At 44.8% G+C, this 16,223-nt stretch overlaps 6 protein-coding genes across 6 annotated transcripts; 2 read left to right on the top strand and 4 right to left on the bottom strand.

Moving 5' to 3' along the window:
* Positions 1–17: 17 nt before the first annotated feature.
* On the bottom strand, positions 18–800 carry ATNIH1004_011719 (uncharacterized protein; the record flags this gene model as incomplete). Its single annotated transcript, XM_033576281.1, has 1 exon — positions 18–800. One exon carries the CDS (start codon positions 798–800, stop codon positions 18–20), a length of 783 nt encoding a protein of 260 aa, XP_033420945.1.
* Positions 801–1,484: 684 nt separating this feature from the next.
* ATNIH1004_011718 (uncharacterized protein) lies at positions 1,485–1,798 on the top strand (the record flags this gene model as incomplete). Its single annotated transcript, XM_033576280.1, has 3 exons — positions 1,485–1,554; positions 1,603–1,716; positions 1,791–1,798. The coding sequence occupies 3 exons, from the start codon at positions 1,485–1,487 to the stop codon at positions 1,796–1,798; spliced, it is 192 nt and encodes a 63-aa protein (XP_033420944.1).
* Positions 1,799–2,177: 379 nt separating this feature from the next.
* On the bottom strand, positions 2,178–2,546 carry ATNIH1004_011717 (uncharacterized protein; the record flags this gene model as incomplete). The annotated part of the gene is made up of 1 exon (XM_033576279.1): positions 2,178–2,546. One exon carries the CDS (start codon positions 2,544–2,546, stop codon positions 2,178–2,180), a length of 369 nt encoding a protein of 122 aa, XP_033420943.1.
* A 4,912-nt stretch (positions 2,547–7,458) lies between these two features.
* ATNIH1004_011716 (uncharacterized protein) lies at positions 7,459–8,205 on the bottom strand (the record flags this gene model as incomplete). The annotated part of the gene is made up of 1 exon (XM_033576278.1): positions 7,459–8,205. One exon carries the CDS (start codon positions 8,203–8,205, stop codon positions 7,459–7,461), a length of 747 nt encoding a protein of 248 aa, XP_033420942.1.
* Positions 8,206–9,335: 1,130 nt separating this feature from the next.
* On the top strand, positions 9,336–9,924 carry ATNIH1004_011715 (uncharacterized protein; the record flags this gene model as incomplete). The annotated part of the gene is made up of 3 exons (XM_033576277.1): positions 9,336–9,386; positions 9,433–9,602; positions 9,693–9,924. The coding sequence occupies 3 exons, from the start codon at positions 9,336–9,338 to the stop codon at positions 9,922–9,924; spliced, it is 453 nt and encodes a 150-aa protein (XP_033420941.1).
* Positions 9,925–12,363: 2,439 nt separating this feature from the next.
* Positions 12,364–13,204, bottom strand: ATNIH1004_011714 (uncharacterized protein; the record flags this gene model as incomplete). Its single annotated transcript, XM_033576276.1, has 2 exons — positions 12,364–12,396; positions 12,482–13,204. 2 exons carry the CDS (start codon positions 13,202–13,204, stop codon positions 12,364–12,366), a joined length of 756 nt encoding a protein of 251 aa, XP_033420940.1.
* Positions 13,205–16,223: the final 3,019 nt, after the last annotated feature.

Genomic DNA, 16,223 nt, shown 5'->3' with positions numbered 1-16,223 from the left:
TTCGCTGATAGTAAAGATCAATCCACCGTACCAGCTATCACACCACCCGGATGGGGGAACTTAAGATCAGTTAAGAAATTGACAAGTTTCAGGGCGTCTTCCTGAGATTCCCCACGGCCTCTGAACTCAATCTTTGGCCACCCTCCATCATCATAGAATCGTACGGTGCTGACCCCGTCAAGGTGGAGAAATTCTATGTCCCAAGGCTTAGAGCCACCAATCAATAGTTGCACGTAGATGGCAACGCGGTAGAAAAGAAGCTGTGAAGATATATAGTCGTCGAATAAATGTAAAGGTAGAGGGTCTTCTTCATTAGGGGGGGCATGCCAACACTCTTCACAAAGCTCAAACTGGGACTTGTCATTCAGGTGAAGTTTGCCATCATCCCAACTTTCCTCTCCAGATGGCCGTGCGCGTCCTGAGCCTCGATCTTTCGGTAATTTCCATTTCTGTTGCAAATCTTTCCGTTGAAGCTCGGCCTCTCGCTCCTCATCTTTAGTTAGAAGATTCCCTCCTTGACCATCAGGAAGTTGACAAATCTTCAAGTCAAGATAAGAACATCTCTGGGGGTAAGTCTCCAAAGCTTTCACCATATCATTATAGTATCTCTCCCGCTCTGCACTGTCGAGTGTACTAAATTCATTATATGTACGGAATCGGGGGGTGGGGTCTTCAGAATCTGCAGACTTCGATTGAGTATGGTCAATCAGTGTTTGAATGTAATCATAGCCCGGTGGGAGACGTCGGACATTAGACGGCTGGGGGTCGGTAGAGTCAGAAGGGTGGCTCTTGGTGGCCATATTGTGGTCCTTTGCTTGTTATAATAATATTGGAAAAGTGAAGTTGTTAGGTTTCAGCTTGGGACCGGTACATGCCTTCGTTTATATACACCAGTTCCCCGAGGTGCCTCAGGCTCCAACTATTTGCGCTTCCTGCCGGTGGATCTTCATTTCGAATTGGAATATCTTGTTTGACGATCATCGTGCACGCCATGCAAAGAAGTGTACACGTAGTCTTCCCGTTTGCTGTTTATTTTAGCTACACAACTGCCGCACCTTCCACACTTACTTTGCTCACTTTCTCCACACATCCCTCACCTTCTTCACCTGCTTACTCATTTGGAAATCTATCAAGTCAGATTGTTTCCGGGTGATATCCCGAAGTGGTTACTCCTGTTCGTCTGGCAAATCATTTTCTGCCCCTGGGCCGCCTGCATGGAATGGAGGCTGTGGAGGTTATCGTTTGCCCAACTAAAGTGCTAGTTTGGCATCTGATAGGCTTAGACATTAGAGGAAAATGAGGAAGGTGAGGAAAGTGGGGAAAGTAAGGAAGCGCCCTGAGCCAGTCCACTCCAAATTGTTATCCTTGGTCAGATATAGCGTAGCAGGGGCCTATAGCGATATTTTTTGTACATATAATGGGAGCCCTCGCAGTGAATATTGTCACAGAAAGCAGCGCGACAAAATTAAGGCTTGCATTTAACCATGTCTAATACTATCACTCCGAGCACTACTACTATTACTGTGGAAACGACTGGAACATTTTCGATGCAAGGTTTGTTAGGAAATTTCTGCTATACGGACCTCTTGTTAATTATTTCAGTCTACAAGGATGACGAAGGAGCGAAGATTGTTGTTCTTATAGATAAAGAAAAGTCAGACGTCTACGTCAATTGTACCGAAGACGGGTCGACCCTGACGGAGCGCGACAATTGGGGTATGTGGTCAAAGTGTGTCATGGTTATTTGCTTATTTATTTTAGATCTCCTAAATCAAACGTTTTACGGGGAGCCACCTAAGTTGAATACAATGGCTAGGGGGCGAACAACTGAAGGGAGAATGAAAACATATTGTTCCATCATGCTGTGCCAATAGAGAACACCGATCTGCAGCAGTTTCCTAAGCGCTGATGTACATCTTCCAAAATCTGCCTCCGCAAAGTCTATCCTCTTCTGATCCCATGTGGTGACGCCTTATTGCCGGTGTATATAAACATAGCAGATATTCCGTCTAACAATGGCTTCCATTCTAGCCTACCACATAGCTGTTATGTATTCTCGAGTCTTAGCGATATATCAAACGTAGAGAAGAAAGGAAGGAAGAAAGAATTCTATCGTACAAGAAATGTGGGAGAATCTCTACGTTGTAGTCAACCGTAAATAAAGCAGTCTTGGTTCCTCAGGCAGGGTTCGACCTAGGCCCTGGCAGAGAGAAACAAAAAAGATACAGGGAAAGATTGGTCGAAGGGAGATCCTCCTCCCTCCAAATTACGTCACGGCTTTTGGTGTGTGCAAGAAGTTCACAGATGCAATCGAGGAACTTCCGTCGGAGCACTTCGTTGTTAGTTGTCCAGGGCTCAGCATCTATGCTTGTGGGATCTTGGTCTGAGTCGTCGTCAAAGTCCGCTTTGTCATCATCATTGACTTCCTGGTTGGGTTGCAAAGGCTCGTCTGGTGCGGTAATGATGTAGGGATTCAGGAGCGATAGGATATGTGATGCCCGGACAACGTGGACCAACTCATCTGAGGCTTTGAGGCTTGAGGCCATGGCTATACATCAATAAAGAGGGTACTGTAAAGGAATAACTGCGATTGTTTAAACAACTTGTGACAGTTCCATCTCATGTAGGCGTTACGAGATTCAAAGCTCATGGAACCGGGAAAAAGGGCACGGTGAAGACTATCCCGGCTACACGGACGTAGCCTACTAGTCGCAGGAGGCGTCATTGGTTGCCGTACATCTCGTGTTTTTGAATAGAATATAAAAAAGGGTGTAGCCATATTGCTTGCTTGGCTGCTTCCGCAGCTGCGATATATTCCACTTTAGATGATGTCGCAGTAATTGGCTGTTTGCGACTTGACCAACTAACTGGTCCTCCAGCTACAATGGGCATGCAGATAGGAATAATATTATTCGCACGACATATCCGGTAAATCGAGGAGTTAAATGACTTCCATGGCCGTTAAGAATCAGCGGGCGATATTGTCCAGTTGTACGATTAGTTGTTGCAGGAATAAAGAGCTTTTCAAGCCAGCGTAGTCCAATCTTATCTGTTGTCCGGTCATTCTCACTAAGTTCAATTCCATGCAGGTGGTAAGTCCTTAAACCGCTCCATATAACGTTTTCCCCCGAAGATAATACAAGGTGGAAGTGTCCATCCGGTAGAGTTAACACGCTCAACAGAGGTAACCCATTCTCGATTACCTGGCTGTAAGAATGGTTTTCTATACATATCAGCCCTAGTAGCTACTTTAGTAGTAGCTATCAGGCCCGTTGCAAAGCCAGTTTCATCAAAATTATAAATATTTTCTTGTGTAATTCCATGCTGCATTATAGTGATTTGTATGCGATCAATCCACTCCCTAGGAAGCTTTCGATCACATTTGGTATGCATAAAATAGTATTGTCAAGATATTTTTCCGTTTGACAAAGTTGTGTGCCCATTTCTCACCAACGGTTTGAATAGGTGTAGTACCACGCTTAGCTGCTTCACACTATTGTGGTCTGGGGATTTTCAGTGGTAATACATAGTATGCCGTAAGAAAATGTCGGAGCTCATAGAAATGAGTGATATTCAGCTTCACGGATTCTTGATCTTATTGATTGGCTCTCTTTACTTTATCTGTGTGGGAGGTCGCTTACGAGGGCGCCTAGGCCTGTTTGGCAAGCGGTGGCTTCGACAGAAAATATACGAAAAAAGAGTTGCAGATGGCCCTACATCTACTGGTATAGTATTTTCAGCTTCTTGGACCTCATTCCGAAGCCATATACACTCGTGGGCCTCTTCTGTAGAAAGCCCTCTGCAGTAGCTATTTGTCGCTTAGACTGCTTATCCTTTTGGTTCTTGCTTCATTTGCAGCTCATGTTCCCCCACTTCTTGACGTGCAAGAATAGCTCTTTTAGAGCCATTTCATGCCCTTTGATGATCTTGTTTAATCGCGTTTTTAAAGAAGCTTGGGGGCTTTGTATACGTGCTTTAAGCCGCCTTTTTATTGCAGATGCTTGCTTCTTCAATTTCTGAGAATTATATGGTGTTTTGGGTGCTGAATTGGTTGATTGACTGCCTGGTGGTGTAGGAGTTTTCAGTTGAATATTAAGCCGTTTTTAAAGCTCTTTCTGGGTTAAATGGAACCAAGCCAGTTCCTGAAAAGCCACTTTTAATATTCTCCTCGTTTAAAGCCTCTGTACGGGCTTTGGATAGGCGTCAAGAAAGTCAAGTTTGTTAATATGGTTAAAGCCAAGCCGTGCCTTGTTCTCAACCAGACGTCCGTACGCGCGTTTTAATGGCCCAAAGCAACAATCATCAAGTGGTTGAAGAAGATGTGATGAATGTGCTGGCATACAGATTGGTATAATATTATTTCACTGCAGATCTGATCAAACTGAGGAGTTAAACGACTTCCATGGCTATCAAGAACCGGCAAGGGATATCGTCCAGTTGTAGCAGGAATAAAAAGCTTCTGAAGCCAGCGCAGTCCAATTTTATCAGTAGTCCATCCATTCTCAATTCTCCAGTTACTTGGTAAGTTCTTACTGTATGCCAACCCTCTAACGTAATCGGTAAGCGAGCGCCGCACGTAAGCGAGCGCCGCACTTCTCCCGATCAGTGAAAAGGAAGCCATTCAAAACACCCAAAAATCTGCATTTCTATATAAAACCTAATTACTATTGCGATTAGGACATGTATTGATTTTATGACCCCGAATACCACAGCCAGAACACTGTGGTGGCGCTCGTACATGTCGCTGAACTGTAGATGGCTCTCCTTCTACTGGTATAGTATCTTGAGCTTTTTGGACCTTATTCCGCTGCTGTACATACTCCTGGGCCTCTTCTGTAGAAAAGCCCTCTGCACCAGGTATCTGTCGCTTAGATTCCTTTTTCTTTTGACGGTCCGTTTCATTTGCAGCTCGCAGATCCCCCGCTTCTTGACGTGCAAGAATAGCTTCATTTAGAGCCATTTCATGCCCTTTGATAAGCTTGTCTAATCGTGCTTCCAAAGAAGATTGGGGGCTTTGTGTACGCGCTTTCAGCCGTCTTTTTATTGCAGATGCTTGCTTTTTTAATTGCCGAGAATTATAAGGTGTTTTAGGCGCTGAATTGGTTGAACGACTGCCTGGAGGTGTAGGAGTTTTTAGTTGAATATTAAGCTTCATAAGAGCTCTTTCCGGGTTGAATGGAACCAAGCCAGTTCCTGAAAAGCCACTTTTAATATTCTCCTCCTTTAAAGCCTCTGTACGGGCTCTGGGATAGGCTTCAAGAAAATCAAGCTTATCAATATGGTTAAAGCCAAGCCGTGCCTTGTTCTCAACCAGATGTCCATACGCGCGTTTCAGTGGTCCAAAGCAACCAACATCAAGCGGTTAAGATATGTGATGAGTGTGCGGGCATGCAAATTGTATAATATTATTCTACTGCAGCCTATAAATTAGGAGTCAAATGGCTTCCATACCATCAAGAACCAGCAGGCGATATTGTCCAGTTGTACGGCCAGTTGTAGCTAGAATAAATTGCTTTTTAAGCCAGCGTAGTCTAATCTTATCTGTTGTCTATCCATTCTTACTAACTTCAATCCTCCAGCGATCTGGCAGTCTCCTATACCAACTTTCCATATGGACCTTTCCCTTGAAGATAATAGAAGGAGGAAGTGCCCAACCAGTAGAATTAACACACTCAATAGTGGTAACCCATTCTCGATTACCTGGCTGCACTAGAAATGGCTTTCCCTGTATATTAGCTCTAGTAACTACTTTAGCAGTAGCTACCAGGCCCATTGCAAAGCCAGTTTCATAGAGATATCTTCTTGTGCAATTCCATGTTGCATTATATAATTTGTACACGATAAACCACTCCCTAATAAGCTTAGGATCCTCACATTTAGCACGCTGGTGATTGATCTCGAAAATATCTTGATTTAAGCTCATCACGCCGTTTGACAAGTTGTATACCCATTTATCACCAACGTTTAATAGGTGTGGTGCCACGCTTTGCAAGAAGAATATTGGCCATTTCTTGCACATGAGACGGTCGGGGAGGAGCTCCACGTCGGTCCAATGATAATATCCATTGTGCAAGCGATTCCTCCTCATTTGATGTTAATTTATGACTGTTGGCGCGCTTTTTAGACCGTGGAGTTACTCCATGAAGCCGTCGTCGCAGTGTTCTTTCAGATATTTGAAACACCTGTGCTGCTTGTCGTACAGACCGAATTTGTGATTTTTCAAATGCAGAAATAGCTAGAGTAATTCTTTCTTCTTGATCCTCCGAATCTTTTGTCTTCGGAGGCCTTTTTGGTGGCATGGTGGTGGTTAAATCACTTGATTAAAAAGGGACGCGTAGATATACAGGAGGTGCGGCGCTCGCTTACGTGCGGCGCTCGCTTACCGATTACGTTATATGGACCTTTTCCTTGAAGATAATACAAGGTGGAAGTGCCCATCCGGCAGATTTAACACACTTATAGAGGTAGCTCATTCTCGATTACCTGGCTGTAAGAAATGGTTTTCTATACATATCAGCTCTAGTAACTACCTTAGTAGTAGCTATCAGGCCCATTGCAAAGCCAGTTTCATTAAAATTGTAGATATCTTCTTGTGCAATTCCATGTTGCATTATAGTGATTTGTACACGATTAAACCACTCCCTAATAAGCTTAGGATCCTCACATTGGCACGCTAGTAATTGTATTGTCGAGAATATCTTGACTTAAGCTTATCACGCCGTTTAATAAAGTTGTATACCCACTTATTGCCAACAGTCTGAATAGGTGTGGTACCACGCTTACCGTAGCAAAAAGAATATTGACCTTTTCTTAAACTCCACGTCGCTCCATAAATAGTATCCATTGCGCAGGTGATTCCTCTTCATTTTCTGTCAATTTTCGAGTGTTTGCGTGTGATTCTTTACGGTAAGTTTTACACCGTTGTCGGTCTTGTAGAGTAGAACGAGGCACATTATAACAACAAGCTACTTCACGAACATTGGAGATTTGCTTGTTTTTTTAAAGAGATAATGCAGGTATGGTCCTATCCTCCTGCTCCGCTGACTTATTTGATTTTTTACGCGTTCTTGGTGGCATGGTGGTGGTTTGAAATGTGTCAATATAATAAAACGCCGTGAGGCGGAAGAGAGGGCCGACTTGTATCCTTGACCACGATAACTACCTTACTTCCTTGGATGGTTGACTCGCGCCCTTCTAGAATACAGGAAAGGGGTTAAGTACTTGGGGTGCGAACCCCGCAGCGCACATTAGGCAACCACTCAAGATGCAGATCATTACTTTATCAGTTTCCTTATTACTTGTCTTGTGCGTTGTAAACTGTCTCATAAAGTACGCTACGCCGCATTTGGAGAATTTTACTTCAATATCATCTAGCCAATAATAAATAGAATGAATAATACACCCAGCCTCAGATCTTTATTGCTAGCCTCAATTGTTCCCCTTGTTAGTTCCAAAATATTAACATAGATATGGGATGTGAGCTAACTGATGCTCTCCTAGCTGACACAGATAGTCATAGCTGTCGTTTTGAAGCTGTAAGAATGCGTACTTATATCTCCAGGTGGTACATCGAGGCAGTGGAGAAGGCGCACTGATAATGCTCCATTTCCGCATAGTGGCCGGAGCAATCTGGAATCTACTGCCGATATCCAGCCCTCCCCATCGGATTGTGTATCTACATTCAGTTGTCCTCTTGTCATGCATCTTCACCTGCACATTGTAGATCCAGAAGAAGAGAGTGTCCTTTGATTCCCATCTGTAAATACTCGACATGTTGTCTTGTTTGGTACATGTCCTTGTCTCGATACCCTGGCCCAGAAGCCTGTGGGATAAGTATATCAAGACCTTGGAGTTCTCTTTTGTTGTATGTTCCAATTTCGGAAGTGCTACCTGGATCTTTCCAATCCACTCATACGTGCGTGTTTCACAGTCGTAAAGAATGTTTATAAACTCTACCCATGGTCCTGCATAAGATGGCCTAACAGCATCCAGGCCAGCACCACACCAGTTGACCACTTTTTGATTTGGAAGCGAGTTCTCGAATTGTTCGACCGGACTAAGGTTCGTGCTTTGATCTTCATCGGCCTTCATTAAACACGCAAACAGTTCGCTGCAGCATTCCTGCCAAAATATTTCAGCTAAGGAAGCAGGGTCATACTCATGCAAGGCCATATCCCGACGGTTAGACACTCGGAGGATTTGCATTCGGATTAATCTAATAGAATAATTAACGTGTGGCACTATTTTTGTATCAATCCGTTTACATTCGACTATCCATGATGTATTATTAGCTACCATGCGCCCCAGGATGCACTCTAGGGAGACCAATACGTGAGTCTTATAGTTTCAATGCTCATAGTGACATTTTGAGAAACAGCTTTGGTTTTTTTAATTCTATTTTGATTTATTTATTAAATACGTTAATCTTAGCCACACTCTTCTGCTTCGTCGTAGATATTATTTGCGATACCATTAACCTATTGCTTGCAGCGTCGAACATTTGCCCTGTTCGTCCACTGACCCACCATCTCCGCCCACCATTCTGGTACCTGCGCGAAAAAAAAAAATATACCAGAGTGATATTCTCAGTTATCCTTGTTATGGAAACATTATAATCCGCGTGAGTATCTGACGATCGATTCAACCCCTGAATCCTTTACATAGTTGAACACCTCAATGAGAACATAGTGCACCGCTTAGTAGGCTCAGTTGGTTGAGATACTGTGATTCCTGGTGTTTCCACTGAATGACATCTACTTTCCTAGTTAGGCTAGTTGGTCTGCCTGTGCATCACTTCCCCTGAATTCCACAACAATCCTGAAGCTGAAACTACCCGCTTTTGTTTTGTCAGAAGTAAGTAACCTCCTGTGCAATTTTCAAAAGAGCTGCGAAAGGTACTTGCCCGTGAGTAATGCTTGTCATGTTTTTATTTTTCTAATTTTTGTCAGATAAGTTGGTGGTAATAGTGACGTAAACAAGGTCATAAAAGAGGGGTAAAAAACGAACTCCCCTACACCTAGCAGAAGAAGCAACCTAATAATCAATAATAATCACAAGAATGATCATATGTTGATCAATATAATCAAGAAACCATCTAAAACAATCATTTTAAGCACCTTTCAAGAATAGTGTCTACTTTCCTATTCGGTATTAGCCGAATATCGGATAATTTTAGAGAACTATGGTCACGTGCATTCCACCGTCCTGGCCGTCGCCCACCCGGAAGAACTTTTATTTTCCCTCTCAGAACCGGTAACAAACCCCCATAACTGAGTATACTGACTTCGCTTCTTCTGTCCTTGCTAAAAATAGGTAGTCCGAACAGCCCGAAAACTATGCAGCTTCGTCAAAATCTAGTGGTGTCCCACCCTCCACCTTACGCGTCCGTGATCCCGGCTGCTTTCGCGAAAGAAGTTCGCTGACCCCAAACAGTACCTGAGCCCACAGGAAGAAATAGTCCTCGCGAAACGGTTGTTGCGATTGTCCAAGAATGGTGTCCCGGCTCCAATCAAGTTTCTGCGCCCTCTCTCGCATGGGAAATCGTTCGTCGGTGCTTATCGACCTCTGCAAGACCTGCCCCTTGATGACACTCCGCCTTCCGGGTAAGAATTGGCCTCAATAGTTCCACAAACGCCACCCGGAGATGAAAGCGAGGAAGCTGAAAGCGATCAACTGGAAGAGGCTGATTATAGTATCTATGGTACGGTTGAGGAGTGGCTTGCGGTTATCAAATCGGAACTGGATAACCTAACCATCCCCGCTGAGAATGTCTACAACATGGATGAGATAGGCGTTCTCCTAAGCGCTCTCACCTCTCTCAAAGTGCTAGTGGGCAAAGATGAACTTAGTAAACATCGAGAAACAGCCGTAAAGCGTACGGTAATCACCGCACTGGAATGCATCTCTGCCCGGTTGGTCTCTTGAATCCCCTCATCATCTGGCCGGCCGCCACCCATCGTAATGACTGGACAGCCCACGCCACTCCTGGTTGGCTTTTGCCTGCTCAAAAAGGGATATACCAACATGTCAGTCAGCCTGTATTGGATTCAGACGGTATTCGACCCGCAAACTAGGGACCGTGCCGGTAGCAGGCCACACGTTTTGATCAACGACGGGCTCGATTGTAAACTCTTGCTTGGAGAATAATATTACTCTCTGCCGCCTCCCGTCGCATACATCTCGCAAGCCTCAACCCTGCGATGTAGTTGTTTATATAAACCACCATACACTAGATTAGGTACGGATTCGTATTTTGGCCTAGCCGTGCCTTAGTCAGCGCACCAAGGGAGTTTCCCCTTTGTCGCTGGATTCAAGCAAGTCCCTCTCGCAGCTCTTTTGAAAAATGCACAGGAAGTTAATTGTCGCTAATAAAAGCAAAAGGAGGCCATTTTAGCTTCGAGATGACTCGGGATCGTCGGCAGAATGGCGAAAACCATGGAACGAGACGGGCCATTCCATGGACATTAAACAGGTAATTCTGGAGGATCTACTTCAAATCCGATTCAAAAAGGCCTATAGAATGAACCTTCAAACAGATAACCAAAATTAATGAAGCATTGGTAGATTCAGGCTGGCGCAAGCTTGGAGTACAAGCATGGTGGGCGGAGATGGTGGTCAAACGGATGAGCAGAGAGAGAGATGTAGTAAATCATCAAATTTACATGTTATGACTTTTTCTATATCCGGTCGTTGAGTATATCCACACTGCCTTCGAGAAGCGAAAATCGGCTATGGAGCAGGTACACATGGAAGTTCTGTAAATAGAACGCATGCTACTGTCTTCAATACAGCACTGAAGTTGGCTTTTGCCTTTACTATTTTCGAAAAAAGCCATACCTGTTGGAAATCTAGATATAGCACAGTAACAGGTCGTACATAGTGACAAGAATATCTGCTTCTACAGTATAATTTATAGAGCTCCCAATTTTCGTTTTCAAAGTGCTTATTTTTAGACCGTCGTAGATTAGTCAGAACTCACTAAGGGTATAAAAAAGGTATCGATGAACCGAGTTAAAATCTAAAATATTGTTCAGTTTATAATGGTACAACAGGGTGAGACATTACAATATATCTTCAATCTACTTAGCCCCATTGAGCTGGAAAATGGCAGCTTTGTATCCGAAAAGATCTGGGTACCAGAACCCTTCACCCCAGAGAAGGTACAAGAGCAAATAGAAAAATTGAGTAAGTGCTGCTTGCGTTGTCTATACATGGTCTAACCCTGCCAAATAGAAAAGGACTGGGACACAGAAAAAATTTCTAAGCAATTGGTCGACCTCGACCTCCAGAAGCTCGACTTGCCTGAAGCAAGTCCACTGGCCATTCTTCTTCACAGTAGTAATAAACATACCCTACAAGAAAAACAGCACCTGGCAAAACAAATGTGTACCAACTGGCATACAGAGGCTAAACTAGCCCGAGCTAATCTCAGAAACGAGAAAGATTGCAAGGACTTTTTAGAAAAGGCCAGCCGAAAGGGAGTCGAACTAATTATGACAAAGGACAGGATTATCGGTGAACTAATCAAACATCCCGAGGATGGGCCATTGGAGCAGGTATCGACAACTCAGGAGTCTAGTCCAAGAAAACCAAGGAAATGTGGCATCTGTGGCATGAACGGTCATAATCAAAGGACTTGTAGTAGTGCTAATCTGTGAGCCGTTGGGAGAATAATATACGTTCTCGATAAATTAATTATAGTGATGCTATCTACGTATACAATCTAGTGTTCTCTTAAATTTCATTGGTTTTAAATAAGAAACTTCGATCCCGCTAGGCAGCTCTAAGATATCTTGGATTTTATCCATAAAGCGCCGGATGGCAGTATAAGTGTAGTAGAGATTGGGAATTTTAGCCTGCATGCTGTGGCAGGATATACCATCTGAAAGGGACAGCTGTCGAATGGCAGTGCTCAAGGAATCAGCTGTCGAAGCTTCTCCAGAATAGAGCGAGATTCCTGGCCCACGTATTCATATAGACCAATGCATGAGGTATTTGAATCATATAGGCATGGCATGTACACATAATCTGGTACCTGCAGAAAGCGCAAGCTCTTTACCTTATTCCTCAGACCCAATAACTTCTCACCGTGCAAAACACCAACGAGTAGGTCCTTACTCTGCTTTTGGGTTTCAATATTTAGCAACCCATTTATCTTCTTTAGATCTCTTTTTGACAGACAATGTACAGGCACCCGACAGAATGTCAGTCCCAACCAAAGCTCATGAGCTCGATTCCATAATAGGGACCTGCGGATAATAAATGGATATAGAAAGCTTTCGTTTTCTTCTCCATTTCTAATGAGATGATCGAGGACAATAAAGCGTAGCGTTAGGAGCTCGGAGTGTCTTCTATCTGTTAGGTTTAGCGGATGCTGTAAGCGAAGACGTGCTTTCTCTAATACTTGACGCGAGAGGTGAAGGTCAGAATCTATGTCTTCCAGGGCCTTGTTATATCTTCTTATTAGCTTAGAACGCCCCACCTCTTCTGATTCCATGTCTGAGGTCGCTGGGCGAGAGTTATTTTCAAGCCATTTCACACCATGTCCTTTTCCCGGCCACAAAAGGGCCCAAATGAGAGCAATGGTACATTCTCTATCCAAGGCGTGGATAAGAATATTGGTATAGTCTTTTTCCTTTAACCTTTCATCTGTTTCACAGACAATGAGCCTCTGGAGAAGCATCCACTCTTGTCCCCCTTGGGAAAATTTGTTGATGAGATCGCGAATGTACTCGCCACTCGTGAATCCCAGTGGTACAATATTCTTTCGAAAATAGGCATCATAGGCTACATTAAATCGACCCGCCCCATCCTTGAAGCTCACGAACGCAGTTTCTACGTCCTTTTCCGGCAAAGCGCTTAGATCGATAGGACAGATCTTCCAGGTCGGTCCTTTTAGATTTGACTCCCCTTCACGGACAAGTTCGCTGATCCGCTTTTTAATAGTGTCCGTAATGTAGGGAATATTCGAATACTCTGCCTCCAGCTCATCGTATCGTCTCACGACCACGTCAGTTCGAGCAAGTAGCTGTTCGATGGCTATAATGTTTCCATCTTTGATCAATCTTTGAAGTAGGCTTCCTTGCCAGAACTGGCCGTCACCACTGTATTGTATCCAAACGTTTACGTTGTCAATAGTTTTTATGAGGTCAAAGAATTCTATCCCGAGATATTTAAATGACAGTGTGCCCTCTGGGTGAGGCATTGTATTTTGTTTCGCTCAAAAACACTCGCAGTAACAGGTGAGCTCGCATAATAATGCTGGGCATTGTTATACGCGTCATTATTCAACCAAAGGGTGTAAATAGGATTAGCTTTCTATAATTAGCACCCAAAAAAATAGCCTACAGGTATGAGTAACGGTGGGTGACGACGGAAAGGCCACAGTTGTGCGTGGCCTTTGGATGGAAGAAGCGCTGGTTCTCTGGAAATTCAGGAGGGTACGACCTATAGTCCCATCCTTATTAATAGTGTCAGTCTACGAGCCCACACCGGTGACACCATTCCGGAGACATTGTCCAATCCCTCACAGAGCCCCGTCTCTGCCGTCACGTATGTAGGGCAGGAGTTTTGTCACGGTCTTACGGAAGATCAGCATCACACCAACCAAACCCGCGGCCTTTCACCTTGGGAGACATCTAAGAGCCCTGCACAGAATATACATCCAGGCAAGTAATTCCGAAAGCTTTATTTATAATGCGATGTGCTAACTGCTGTTAGGTTGCACTACCAAGGGTTGTACGCAAGCCTCCACTGTACATGTCCATGAGGTCTGAGCGGCATCACTAAGCAAAAGTCCAGAGTTGCAGTGTGCTCGTATGTACTGTATCTGGAACGTAGGCTTCCCATAAGATTTTCCACTTTTCGAAGCAGAGCGCAGAGTATGATATGAACTGACCAGGAGGCTACAGCTTGTGTGTGTGTGTGTGTATTCATACGCTGACCCCTCGCCGTCGGCGATATGCAGGACCCCCTCACCTATCTCGCTATATATTTCCTTATATACATACTTGCCAGACGAATTTGGAGCCTCGTCGAGGCCTATGTTGGCCTACTTGCCTGGTGTTCTGTTCTGCGGCCCCGTGGCGCGACTTCGAAATCCCTGGGACGCGTCCGCAAAGTCCAGTACAGCCCCTAGGATGCTGCTGTCTTGTCGGCGTCCTGTGCCTTACCTTCCTTACCTTGATATCCTCCTAGCATGCTTGAAATGTTGCTGAATGCAGCTCCGATCTTCCTCCGTAATTGTTGTCCCAAGTCTCTGAGTTTCGGGCAGTCCACCAGTACGTGGACTACCGTCTCCCGAGCTCCACAGACACATCTGTCATCGTCGCGGAACCCGTGTTGTTTCTTGTACGTTGCCAACCAAGAGTGGCCCGTCCAAAGTTGCGTGAGTACTGTACACACACACACACACACACACACAAAATTCATTTACGCCCGGCGGCTAAGCCGAAAGGGCAACTATTACTCAATACAGGTCCTAATGTGCATATGCCGTGTCTCCTTCGAGCCCATACATAGAACCTTGCAGTATATGTCCTCTCAGCTGTCAATTTCGTAGGAATCCTTGTGGGTTAGTAATTTGGTTAGTAGACTGGCTTGAAGGCGCTTCTTCAAGTGCTCAACATCCTATCCTCGGCAGTTGAAGCGCGTCCACCATTTTTGGCACAAGGCGGTTGGTGTCGGTTAGTTAGCGGAAGGGTGTCATTGTGTTAGACGATATGGTTAGGCGGCGTCGAGTCGACCCGTGGCGATTGCGAATCGTATTGAGGCTCGCACGGCTTCTAAGTTCGTCGTCCAACTCTGGTCGTCCGAGGGCGATTTTCCGCCCAGGAAAAAGGATATGTTGCCTCGGTGAATATGGGTACATTGCAGCATTTCCGTCCGGTGTGTGGTCCACTTCCAACATCGAAAGACGAAGTGTTCCACAGTCTCTCTTGCTTGTCCACATGCACACTGATCCGTCTCTGCAACTTTGATCCGATAGAGATAGCCATTGAGTCTAACCATGCCAGTCCGGAGTTGGGCCAGCACGCTCGCTTCTTTCCACGATAGTCGATCATATAGCTGTCGTGTGTGTTTCCCTGGAAGTGCTGCATCCACCCGCTTCACGTGTCTCCCTACGTTCTCTGGCAAGTCATTGCTGGCAACTGCTTGGGACCGAGCGATATTCAGTGTTGTTGACTTCATCCTGGAAACCGATTCTTGCTGGGTAGAGTCTTCTTGGGTCGCGGCCCTGGCCTGCTCTTTCGCCAGGCCCAGTAGTTGATTATCCTCGCTGCTTGGGGCCCACCGAAGGTTGATTTCGTTCCCGTGTCTCCGTAGTCTCTTGATCAGCTTGTATATCTGGCAGATGTATTCTTGGCCATACTGGGATGCGAAAGCACAATTCTGTGGCATATTCCATACGAGAAATACAGCGGCCCCCTGTTTAAAACGGGCACCCCAATAATAAATTTACGCTGTGGACTTGGTAGTGGGTCCTGAAAATAATAATCAAATGTTTGTTGGTCAAGCCGATTTCGAGAACGTCTGTATATGCATAGCACGCAGTGGTTCAACCTCGAATCGTCTGTGGGTCGGAGATCTGCATTGTGTCATATCCTGGCACTTGTCTCGTGGCATTATGAGCAGAATGCGATGGATTCGGACGATTAATTTGATTCTGAGGATGACGACGATCTCATGAATGAGAGTGGATAGCGCTTCGTGTAGATAAGTCAGCGTACATATGAAAACTATCATTATCATCCCTGTATGCTAGTCATTTATATTGCCATTGCTACCTGCATTTCCGATTAGGCATGACCTGTGTAAGTGAATATACTAAAGGTACAGTATCCGGCCTTAAGCACTCATGCGTTGTCCATGCTCACAGGTCGTCGAACATAAAATCATCGGCGAGCACCACTCAGAACGTAACTGTTCCCAGTTCATTTTGAATAGTCTTGTTGACCCAGCCATAGGTATAAAGATCATTCCGCCGGCAGGCGTCCGATATGTCTTGAGCAGGCTGTATAAGATCACCGCATTTTGTGTGTATAGAATGAGCGTCCTGTTATATACACTGTATTAGATTCTCATATCCAGATATATTCAATCGGATTCACTTACAAAATTGCAGGAAATGATTGACGATCTGCCGTCGTGGGATACACGCGCACATGAGGCAGCTGGTACGTTGCAGGCGTCGTTTTTAACATCGGAAAGATGGCCAATGTTGT

This window comes from Aspergillus tanneri (genome assembly GCF_003426965.1).
Source record: "Aspergillus tanneri strain NIH1004 chromosome Unknown AapTan_9_pilon_pilon_pilon, whole genome shotgun sequence".
NCBI classification, from domain to species: domain Eukaryota; kingdom Fungi; phylum Ascomycota; class Eurotiomycetes; order Eurotiales; family Aspergillaceae; genus Aspergillus; species Aspergillus tanneri.
This window is presented reverse-complemented; position numbering and strand designations above follow the sequence as displayed.